The sequence below is a fragment of the Rhipicephalus microplus genome, chromosome 1 (genome assembly GCF_043290135.1).
Source record: "Rhipicephalus microplus isolate Deutch F79 chromosome 1, USDA_Rmic, whole genome shotgun sequence".
NCBI lineage: Eukaryota > Metazoa > Arthropoda > Arachnida > Ixodida > Ixodidae > Rhipicephalus > Rhipicephalus microplus.
Window position 1 is genome coordinate 57,194,153 of NC_134700.1, and position 12,560 is coordinate 57,206,712.

General features: G+C 46.1%; 1 protein-coding gene across 2 annotated transcripts in view; it reads left to right on the top strand.

Moving 5' to 3' along the window:
- Positions 1-837: 837 nt before the first annotated feature.
- The window catches only part of LOC119178784 (sterile alpha motif domain-containing protein 3), a 61,839-nt gene continuing 50,116 nt past the window's right edge, over positions 838-12,560 (top strand). The window contains exon 1 of one of the 2 annotated variants that reach the window (XM_075871792.1): positions 838-1,125. In XM_075871792.1, coding sequence (XP_075727907.1) covers positions 982-1,125 — 144 coding nt within the window. In that variant the 5' untranslated portion in view covers positions 838-981. The remainder of the gene's footprint in view (positions 1,126-12,560) is intronic. The other variant, XM_075871850.1, reaches the window with a different exon arrangement.

A 12,560-nucleotide genomic window follows, 5' to 3' on the forward strand; every position in this document is an offset into this window, starting at 1 on the left:
GTGGGATGGACATCATTTGAGGGCAGGGCAGCTAGCAGCAAGATAAAATTTGAGAAGCGATTGAGAGAAATAGGGGAGGAGCGTTGGGCTAGGAAGGTATTCAGCTACTTGTACATGAAGAATGTCGATACAAAATGGCGGAAGCGAACCGGAAAATTGACTGGTAAATACCTTGAAAACAGCAGGGGGCCAAACCAAAAAGAATTATCGGTTAAGAAGAGAGTGAAGGAAGCTGAGACCGATATGTGGAGAATTGGCATGATTAAGAAGTTCGCACTCGAGATCTATCGAACATTTAAGCAGGAAATTGCCAAGGAAAGGATCTATGATAATACTCAGGGTAGTTCTCAATACTGTTTGAGGCCAGGACGGGAGTACTGCGAACCAAGACATATCGGGCCAAATACGAAGGGGTAGACACGGTATTCAATGCATGTGGAGAAGAAGAAGAAACTGCCGAACACTTGATAATGTTCTGTAAAGGGCTTCACCCTGTAGTTAAGGTTGATGGCGCAGAGTTTTTCAAAGCACTGGGATTTAGGGACAGTGAGGGCAAAAAAACTCTAAGCGGGTAGAATTAACTAGAAGTAGGTTATCTGATTGGTGGCTAAAGTCAAGGCACGAGCGAAAATTGAACCCTTCGCTGCAAAGTACGAATCCTCAACCTCACTATTTAAGGGAAAAAATATAATTCTAGTTTTTGGTTCATTAAGTATTACGGTTTGGTGGCGCTAGCCACCGCCTAATCTAATGAGTACAGCTATATCCATCCATCCACCCACCCATCCATCCATCCATCCATTCCTACTCTAGCCACTGTAGCCCTGTCATCACCTTTCCTTCCTCCGTGCCTGTCATCAATAAATGCTCTTTATTCGTCTCGTCCACCTTGCCCCTCATTCCGCCCTCGCCTCATTCCTCACAGTGTAGCCGTGCTGTTTACGCGTTTTCACGAATTTGTCGGATGAATTTTCCTGACATATGGCTTCCAAATGCCTTGTCGAGTTTCGTGACAAGAAAGTCGTTGTGAATTTCGACGGATCATTGACGCGGCAGCAGCTTTTCGACAACCTACGGGCATCCGGCGTTATAGTGAACGTCGATACAGCGCGGCTGAGACTTCGGGTAAGTGTATCGTGCAGTTGCACATTATTTGTTATATTGTATATTTATTCTTTTCGCCTTACGATTCGCATTCGTTGTGGATTCTCGTCCTTAGTTTATACCCCCTGCCGAGTCCCAAATGTATGTATGCTGTCCCAAGTAGCACAAATACGTTATAATAATGTTACTTTTACATTCAGCTTCAATGTTGAAACAATATTGTTAATGTCATCGAAACTAAATGTTCTGCTAACGTTCTGAATAAAAGTAGCGATAACGTTATCCTGAACATGAAGTAAACATTGATAAAACGTTATGATAATGTTTGCATAACGTTAAGCTAAACGCAAGAGTGACGTTACAAGTTATACTCCCGTAACATTTATAAAATATTAAAAATTATTGTAAATTATGCTCATGCAACGCCGAAAACATTCCCAATGACAAAAGTCTTTTTAACTGAAAAGACAAACTTGCGAATCATAGCTGGAGCATGTCTTCAACATGCAGTAGGGTATTATAAAGTACATTAAATTATTGATGGAACGCATGTGTGTTAGCAGCTTGTTTGTATATGCATGGACTGAACCAGATCGATTCTAAGCACTCTAATCAGCAGTTTTAAAGACTTTCTACATCTTGCAGCTGTTTGGCAGCATTACTCAGCTTAACTGCATGTCTTGATTGCAAATATACTTTATTGCATGATGCCCGTCTATAGTTTATTCCTCGATGCTCATCCGAGGCTTGGCTGTGATCAATAAGCAGGCCGCGGCACTTTGTTCTGCAAAAACAAGGAATATTCAGAAGTTACTGCATATAATAAACAAACGAAGTAGCTTCAGTAGTAGCATAAACATTGCAAATGCTTTTGATAAGACAATGAAAACCATTCACCACCACTGCACAATTAATGCACGTAGATAGATAGATAGATAGATAGATAGATAGATAGATAGATAGATAGATAGATAGATAGATAGATAGATAGATAGATAGATAAGTGGGGTTTAATGTCCCAAAACCACCATATGACTATGAGAGACGTCGTAGTGGAGGGCTCCGGAAATTTCGACCACCTGTGGTTCTTCAACATGCACCCAAATCTGAGCACACGGGCCTACAACATTTCCGCCTCCATCGGAAATGCAGCCGCTGCAGCCGGGATGCGAACCCGCGACCTGCGGGTCAGCAGCCGAGTACTTTAGCCACTAGACCGCCACGGCAGGGCAAAATTAATGCACGTAGCCTTGTAAGTGCTCTGTATAGTACTTGTTCGCAGCAGCTGTTTTTAAAAACACGAATTTCGTCCAACCACCAATAGTGATCACTGTCAGCACTGCCTTGCAATAGTGCTACCTGCCTGGTCCACATCACGTTTGATAGTGCCATTGTGGTCCCTCGATGGTATATGTTGTCACTTGCTGCCTGCTTGCTCATGATTGCACTTCAAAATTTAAAGCTTTTGACCCCAATATCACTGAACGGAATCGGATACCTTGCAGCGCTGCCGGAGCTGCGCGGAGTACACTGGCAGTAGACTCGTGCAATATATATAATGTAGTTCCGGGCATAACTGTTTCATTAAGCATATACAAGGGTTTTAGCTGTGCTTCTTCCATGGCACGCTACACCTATAAGGAGTACGTTTGGCATGTACTTCGCAAACTCTGAATTACTGTAGCCATTACCAGCTGGTAATCGCAATAGCCTCCCTAACAAAGATGACCCACAGCAGCATGGCAGCCCCCATACAACCGAGACCATCTGCTTTCATCCAAATTCGTGCTTTTTACTGGTGCTCTACCCAGACAGCAAGAAATAAATGATATAACCTGGCATCACTTAGTCACATCTAAACCTGAGATTTGAGTGCACGTTAAAGAACCCCAGGTGGTCAAAATTTCCAGAGTCCTCCACTACGGCGTTTCTCATAATCAAATGGTAGTTTTGGAACGTTAAACCCCACAAATCAATCAATCAAGATCTAAACCTGAAGACTGGCATCGAGTTTTTTTGGCGTGGGAAAAATACAGTTATCTAACAACCCAGGGATCCAGCTGTACATAATAAACAAAGCTGGTGTAGCCAACGTGCCTAGTAAGACCCCTATGTGCACATAACTACTGCACTGACCAAAACACATCTACCCACCTTTTACGTTTATTTAAAGCAAAAAAATGCAGCACAACCACTCGTAGACTGTTTCGCATAAAACTGATTACCACAAGCTGTTATGTACTGCATTTTTTTCCCTCTCTTGATTCAAAAATAAAACATAACGGAGCTTGTAAAATATATATATATATATATATATATATATATATATATATATATTGTGTGAATCTCCTTGGCATTACTGTCTGTTATATCTCATTAATATTGTGTTAAAACACGGAAATACGAGCCCTTAGGTATACACTTCTCTCCCTTATTTTATATATATATATATATATATTTATATATATATATACTTACATTCTAAGTAAGATTAACTATAAGAAAAGCGTAAGTACAAACATTACCACTTTCTCTATCTTACAAAAGAACACAGGAAGGCTTGTAAAAAAGTTATGCCATAAACCTAAAGGTGGCAAGGACAAAAAGAGTGATAGCTCGGCTGTATGATGGAAAATAATAAACATTAAGTTTTTGCTTGGACACAGTAAGCCTTGCATTGGCAAAGCGTAACCAATCGCCAATCATGTGGCTGATCTCAGCATCTGTTGCCTTGCGTGTTGTACGTGCAGCAGCTGGAAATAATATGCATAGCAACGAGGACCATTATCTTTTTTTTTTCACAAACGATAATAAGTACACCAGGACATGAAAAATTTGCGTCCCCTTACCAAATACAAGACAAACAATGTTGAGCTCCGCTGCCCGTCATTTGCCTTTTCTTCCAGTATAGCTGTACAGTACCACTACACTGTCATGAAGAAGCCTCTTCATTACTCTTTTCGTGGTCGTGCTTATGTCACAACCTCCAATTTGGCCCAGTTCTTTCATCTTGAATGAAAAGATGTTGAAAGAGATTTACACAATACTCTTGTGGTCCTGGAGAAATGTCAGTAATTTTGAGGCAACACATTATGTTATTGTTGAACCAGCTAGCAGCACCTGCAATGAACAGCAACACTTACCAGTACAGCAAAAATGACGCTGTTTTCGAGGCTAGCTTTAAATGCCCTCAATTCTTCTTCAGTTATAGCAGGGTAGAGGGGCATTTCATTTACATCCATGGCATTTTCAACTGTGGTGCCTTGATTTAGCTGATGCTCAATTTTTGTTAGAACTGCACTTTGTGCAACTAGCTACAATAATAAATGGTCAACATGCGTGAGCACTTTTGCAAAAACTGATATAAAGAAAAATGTACAATATTATTGCACTGTCATGTCATTTTTTTAACAAAAGAAAGGCACGGCATATTACCACAGAAAAAGAAGGAAAATAAACTTTGACAGATGGGCTGCTGATGTTTGCACTTGAATAAACGGTGAATGATATAATTGGCTCTTGATTAGACTAGATTAAAGTAAACTATTATACAAAACAAAAGAATAAGTGAAATTAACTGCTATACTAAGCAACAACTTTTCTTGGCACTGCACGGAAAGCTACGGACGTGGAGTGTCTGCACATGTAGCATTACGCGAAGCAGTCCGTTTTGGCATGCGTCTCTTAACGCTATTGAAAGTGTCGGGGGCGCACCATCAGCGATTCATGTATAGACGCAGACGTCGCTTAGCGTTTGAGGTGCACGTAAAGTGGTGGGATTTCTTTGCGCGCTCAGAAATGCGAAGTCACAATGAATAAATTAAATACAATGATCCTAATGGTGGGAACTATGACCAGTCTCAAATTGCTCCATGTAGAAAATAAAGGGGGAACTTGTATTGTGGTAAAGCCTTTGAACAGTGGGTCGTCCTCTGCAGCGCCTTCTAGTGGGTCGCCCTTTCCATAAGAAGAAGAGCAGCTCGCGCAGAGAGTCGATCCCCGCTTTGACTGTCGCTGTCGTGAATCATCGCTGAGTGTCGGCCAATAAACCACTTGTGGTAAAGCCTTTGAACAGTGGGTCGTCCTCTGCAGCGCCTTCTAGTGGGTCGCCCGTTCCATTGCGGTACAGCACGCGGATGTCATAGTCTTGCAGGCGAAGTGCCCACCGGGCGAGACGGCCTGAGGGATCTTTCAATGACGACAACCAGCATAGTGCGTGGTGGTCGGTGAAGACATCAAATGGGCGACCATACAAATAAGGTCGGAACTTTGCAAGGGCCCAGACGATTGCCAAACATTCTTTCTCGGTGACTGTGTAATTAGTCTCGGCTTTCGTAAGCGTACGGCTCACGTACGCCACGACATATTCCGGGAACCCTGGTTTGCGCTGCGCAAGGACAGCGCCGAGGCCGACACCACTGGCATCAGTGTGTACCTCTGTAGGGGCCGTAGGGTCGTAGTGGCGGAGGCGACGTCAACAAACGACGAAGTGTTCTGAAAGCGTCGTCGCACTGTGATGACCACGAATGGAGAGGCCCGTTACTTCCGAGAAGCTTCGTCAGCGGCGATATGATAGTCGCAAAGTTTCGAATGAAGCGCCGAAAGTAGGAACACAGTCCTACGAAACTGCGCAGTTCCTTGACGGATGTTGGCTTGGGGAACTCGGTCACGGCTCGAAGCTTGGCTGGATCAGGGAGAATTTCGTCCTTGGACACGACGTGGCCGAGTATTGTCAGCTGCCGAGCTGCAAATTGGCACTTCTTTAGGTTCAGTTGCAGACTGGCGTTGCTCAGATGCGTTAAAACATGCCGAAGGCGTTGAAGATGCGTTGAGAAGTCAGGAGCGAAAACAACGACGTCATCGAGGTAGCACAGGCACGTGTGCCATTTCAGGTCACGCAGAACTGTATCCATCATGCGCTTAAAGGTGGCGGGCGCATTGCACAGCCCAAACGGCATAACGTTGAACTCGTACAAGCCTTCGGGGGTGACAAAAGCGGTCTTCGGTCGAGCGTCCTCAGCCATAGGTACTTGCCAGTACCCTGAGCGCAAATCGAGGGATGAAAAGAATTCTGCTCCTTGCAGGCTGTCAATCGCGTCGTCTACCCGCGGTAGTGGATACACGTCCTTACGAGTGATCTTGTTGAGGCGTCGGTAGTCCACACAGAACCGCACAGAACCGTCCTTCTTCGTGACGAGAACGACAGGAGACGCCCAGGGGCTGCTAAAGGGGCGAATAACATCGCGGCGAAGCATGTCGTCGACTTGCTCATTGATTACACGGTGTTTTGTGGGAGATACGCGATATGGACGTTGCCGCAGCGGTGGCTGTGCGCCTGTGTCGATGCGATGCGTAACGGTGGATGTGCGGCCGAGAGAAGGTTGAGCGACATCGAAAGAAGAGCGGAATTCTTCCAACAGGCTCAAAAGCTGGGAACGCTGGCCCTGCGTAAGGTCGTCGGGTAAGCAGGGACCGAATATATCATCGGATGATGAAGCAGATGTGGAAACAGCACCAAGCGTACAGGAACTTGAGCAGTGCATGTCATCGGGTTGATCCATAACTTGCGCGTCTTCGATGGGTTCCACGATGCCGAGACATTCCCCTCGCACCAACGTAACGCTGTACGGAGTTGAGTTCACGACGAAAATAGTGGTGCTGCCGTGAGTGAGTTGCACGGTCGCGAAAGGAACCAGCAAGCTTTTTCTTATGAAAACACGATGAGATGGCGAGAGGAGTGCAGCGGTGTCAGAAAGGCTTGCGCAGTAGAGCGACACCGCAACGGACGAGTTTGCAGGCACTTGAGTGTCGTCTCTGACGAGTACCTTGCTTGCAGCGGATGGACTGTCGGCCGGCGTCAAAGAAGAGAATGGCGTGAGTTCTATTTCTGCTGGTGCGCAATGAATGACGGCGTCGTGGCGGGAGAGAAAATTCCATCCTAGGATGACGTCGTGAGAGCATGAAGAAATTATGATGAATTCGACCGCATACATCACGTCCTGAATCATAAGGCGGGCTGTGCACATCGCTGTAGGGTGAATACTTTGGGCGCTGGCTGTACGGAGGGAGAGCCCACGAAGCGGCGTGGTCACTTTGCGCAGTAATCGGCTAAGTTTTTCGTCCATCACGGATACGGCGGCTCCAGTATCTACAAGGGCAGATGCACGAACGCCATCCACAAGCACGTCTATCACGTTCGACGGGCTTTCCTGAGGGCTTCCGCAGTTCGACAGCGTCGCAGCCCTTGCTTCGTGGACTGCGACGACTAGTTTTCCTGGTCGCCCTCGAGTGGACGTGGCCGCATTGGCGACAGTGAGCGACGTCGTGGAGATGGTGAACGGCGGGTAGACGGAACGGGGCGGGACACGGTGACATAGGCGGCGGTTGGTCATAAGAGCGGCTTGACTGGCTGGGAAAGTTGGAGGCGACCTGCGGTTGCTGCACACGATTGCAATAGCGTGCTACATGACCGACGCAACCACAAGCAAAGCAGATGGGGCGATTGTCAGCAGTGCGCCATTGGTTTGCGGGTCGCATCCATGTCGCAGAACGCGATTGACGAGCCGGCTGCTGATATGAGTGCATGGTAGGCGGCACTCGGGGCACGTGGGTGACTCAGGCGTATGTAGGCGAGACAGTTTCTCCAAAGGCCTGGGGCCTCGCGACGGGTTCGGTGTAATTTAGGGGAACAGTCGCAGAAATCGGTGGGGGCGGCCTGGCAACAACTTGGGCGTAGCTGAGTGGCACAGATGCAGGAGGCGGCTGGTGGTATTCAGGGACGACCTCCGCGATTTCCTGCTGAATGGCTCGGCGGAGCGGAGGTAGAAGTGTACTTGATGGCTGTTGAGCATGTTGTGGGGAAGCAAAAGCCAGTAGAGGGACCTGGCGGGCAACTTCCTCACGCACGAACGACTTGATTTCGGCGAGCAAGGTTGCGTGGTCAGGAACTGCTGACAAGGCCGAGAGATCAGCATCACGTGGTGGCGGTCGACGGGTCATCAAGCGCTGCCGCCGCAGCTCGTCGTAACTTTGGCATAACATGATGACTTCTGCCACAGTGCGGGGGTTCTTCGCCAGGAGCATGGTGAAGGCATCGTCGGCGATGCCTTTTAGAACATGCGTGATTTTGTCAGCCTCTGACATGTTCTGGTCGACTTTCTTGCACAAGTCAAGGATGTCCTCGATATAACTTGTGAAGGTCTCTCCGGTCTGCTGGGCTCGTTCACGTAAACGCTGTTCAGCTTGCAGCTTACGAACGGCCGGGCGGCCGAACACGTCGACGACAGCGGTTTTAAAAGCGGACCATGTCGGGAAATCAGATGCGTGGTTGTTGTACCACATGCTGGCCACACCCGCGAGATAGAAAAACAGGTTGCCCAGTTTACCTGCCTCGTCCCAATGGTTTGGGACGCTCACGCGTTCGTACATGGCCAGCCAGTCCTCGACGTCGGTGCCATCCGCTCCGGTGAAGACAGGAGGGTCGCGGATGCACTACTGGCTTTTCACCTTTCTTTTTATTATATGGAAGGCACCCGTCACACACCATCGACACTATACTTCCGTACAAGCCAGATCCGTCCGAGTGGGCGCCTATTTCTGCTACAGCCAAGCTTGCTGAAGAGTGTCGAGAGCTTGCAAGGACATTTACAGCGCATGATCAAGAGCGGCAAAAAGCCATTCGCGCTGACGCCAGCACTACTGCGCCCACGTTCCTCCCTGGAGCGCTCGTCTGGCTCTCCATCCCTACTACTGCAACTGGCCTATCTTCAAAACTATTGCCCAAATACGAAGGCCCCTACCGTGTCGTCAAATGCACTTCCCCTGTCAACTACTTGATTGAACCCATCGAACCATCTTCGGACATGCGTCGTCGAGGACGCGACATTGTTAACGTGGAGCGCCTCAAGGCCTACCATGACCCGCTCATTGTAACCAGCTGTTAGGTCGCCAGGCGGCTCCCTTTTCGTACCCGGGGTAGTTGTGGTAAAGCCTTTGAACAGTGGGTCGTCCTCTGCAGCGCCTTCTAGTGGGTCGCCCTTTCCATAAGAAGAAGAGCAGCTCGCGCAGAGAGTCGATCCCCGCTTTGACTGTCGCTGTCGTGAATCATCGCTGAGTGTCGGCCAATAAACCACTTAACAGTATCTATATTTCACGATGAAAATACGGGCGCTATTGTGGAACTACATTCAACGGCGGTAGGATGCCTGTAATTTTGGCTCTGTAGCTTTTGCTCTAATGCCAAGACAAGTTGTCAATGAATATAGCACATCTATAAACTTTTTAACTTCAGTATTTTTAAAAAGACCGAGTATGATAGAAATAAGCTTATGCATGTGGCAGACAGCAGATGTGAAAATTCCAGAAACACCAGCTATGAAAATGGTTCTAACAAGGGCTGTTGCGTTTGGTTGTGTAGTTATTCCTTTGTGACCCGGACTATGATAGGCTGTCTATAATTGCGAGAAAATTATATAATTTGATGCCAATGTTCTGGAGACCAAATATAAGTAAGCACAAGTGTTAGAATAAGCTGACATATTTTACAAAAACTTCTTATAATTATAACTAATCATGTAATTATACATGAGTCAGTTATGCTATGTTTTTTCATAAAACGTATTGAACGACCCACTCAAATCACATGCAATGGTCATCTGGTGAGAGTGACCAGTCTAAAAATGTAAAAGTATTTTGAATTCCTGCTGGGACACACTCTGCCTGTCTCCAACACAGTAGTGCCGTCACAAACCAATCGTGTGCAGCAAAATATTTCAACAAGAGGTGGTATGAATAAACTTTAAACAACAAGAATATTTCATTTACCATCATTTCAGTGTTTGTGGTCTATTTTTTCTAACAGTCCACAGAAATGGCACAAGAAAGTCACGTGTCTAAAGAGGGCACTGTGTTACAAATGGTTATACATGCAGACATGACAAAAAGAGAAGAGAAAATCAACAACACAAACGTAAAATGGTAACTACCAAATAGTTAATTTGATTGATATGTGGGGTTTAACGTCCCAAAACCACCATATGATTATGAGAGATGTCGTAGTGGAGGGCTCCGGAAATTTTGACCACCTGGGGTTTTTAACGTGTGCCCAAATCTGAGCACACGGGCCTACAACGCTTCCGCCTCCATCGGAAACGCAGCCGCCGCAGCCGGGATTTGATCCCGCGAATTGCGGGTCAGCAGCCGAGTACCTTAGCCACTAGACCACCGTGGCGGGGCAACTACCAAATAGTTGGCTTTTGTGTTGTTTTTTCGACTTCTTTATTTAATTGAACAGATGCCTAACTTCTATGAAGAACCCATACAAACCAGCTCAACTTGCACTTATTCTCACAATATGTCCTTGCGGTTTATAATCAATAGATTACATTTCACTCATTCGTTTATGTCAAACTTTACTCGCCATTTCCACAGTGATGTCACTGAGAAGCTCCTGTATTTGCCTTTTTTTGTAAATTCTTCAATGATGGGAGGTCACGACCTGCACAATAGGATCTAAAAAATCCATAGGTTCAGTTTGAAAACTTTAAATCAGTCGAGCTTATCAAGAAATACACATTAGAAACAGCTCGCACAACAAGCCCTTGCTCTTTCAGAGTATTTGTTTTAGAGTTACCGCCAGCCTGAGAGCAGGGTGTCGGAGCTGGGTCTTCGTAACTTGGAGCTGGTGAGACTTCAACCCCACAACTCTGTTGCGTTAACATGAAAGAGTCCTGTCTTCGTCCTGAAGTTGTACGTCTTGGTGTGCCACTAATGAACTCATTTCATTCATCTATGGGCCTTGGAGGACGTCGAATTCACTTCTTAGGCCGCCCCTCATCTTCCGTTGTCAGTCCGTATAGCTGGTTCTCAGCCTTGGCTTCCCGCCTCCTCGCAGCCTCGTAACTTTCTGAGAAAGAATATAAACTATGTGCAGCTGCTCTACATCCCATCTTTCCTTCATAACTCGTGCACAACACCCAGAAAAGGGCAAAAGATCAAGGATGCGGAGAAGGATATATTCACATCATGTTGGCACACAGCAGAAGGGACCAGCTTATGTTAAATGAAGAGGAACTTTAACATGTAAGAGAATGACAAAAACATGAACGGCGATAATAGATGGTTGCGCAGGCTAAAGGCATGGACAAAAGAAGGCACATTCAAAACACCACAGTGCTTATAGGGCTGTGGTGTCTTGAATGTACCTTCTTTTGTCCATGTCTTTAGCCTGCACTCAATCATCATGCTATAATACCAACAAGCCTAAATCGCCACCCCCGTGAAGGGCAATGATGAAGGCAATAAATTTGTGACACCGGTAACCTAATAGCAGCTATTTACAACAATGGCTTATAGAGGCAACCATTTATATGGTCAATAAAAATTTTCAACTGGCATTGCTATCTAAATTTATTGCACAAAACTCATGCTTTCTGAGCTATAGCACTGACCACCTCCCAACAGTGCCAATGTACCAGCCAGTATAGCGGAACAAAATTTACCTGTTGTTGACAAAACAGCACCGGAATACTGAGTCCAGTAGGCTTCCGGTTCAACTTTGTTTTTGATAGCCGACGTCACTTTTGTTGCATTTTTGTACGGAGGCCAAAATACCTTGTTGCCCTGAACCCAACATGATGGCACTGCAGCAACGTCTCCACTTTCTTTGAAGTGAATGACTGAATATATCTGGGAACATTAAGTAACATAAGGTCAGTAAGCCCACATGAACTTGCCCTAAAGTAACAATAACTCAAGAAGCCTAATGAGATTAGGTTGCAGTCTTATAAGTAGCACCGAGCCCTGTGTAAACACTGCAAAAAAAAAATTGGCCCCGTATCTGCATGCTACACTACAAATGTTGTCAAAAAACAATAGTCTTGCATCTGGAGAGAGTGAACGAAATGTTTATTTTATGTTCAGCGCAAGAAAATTGGTGAATGGCATTCTGGAGGCGCTGTGTTGAAGTGCCTCGAGCGTGCAGCGGAGGTGAACGAGCGCATAAAGTCATGTCACACGTCAGACATGAGCGCTATCTGGCAGTTATCTCGGAAAATGAAGTGCACGGTGTGCGCGCTCGTCTCGCAGGTGATAAAGTGTAGAACGCAAGACGACGGGTAGGTGCCACCACCGTGTCGTCTTAGCAAAGCGTTGGAAACACTTGCCTTTTCGTGCAAGCGTTGCATGGTCAGTGCAATGTGATAAATGCTACAGTCCTTACAATTACTTATGTATGCCTTTTCTAGTAAAAGACACATACAGAATATTGACGTGTTGTTATGGTGCCTGAGATGTGCACAATAATTTCTTTTTAATTGACAACTGCACAAGTATGAACGCCGAATCTTGAGCAGTATTGGTGGGTGCTGCGGATAGGGTTGGCCGTTTGGGATATCGTCTGGTGCCTTTTAGGGTCCTGTTAAAAGCGGGCAGACAAATGTAGAGACAGACAGACCAAA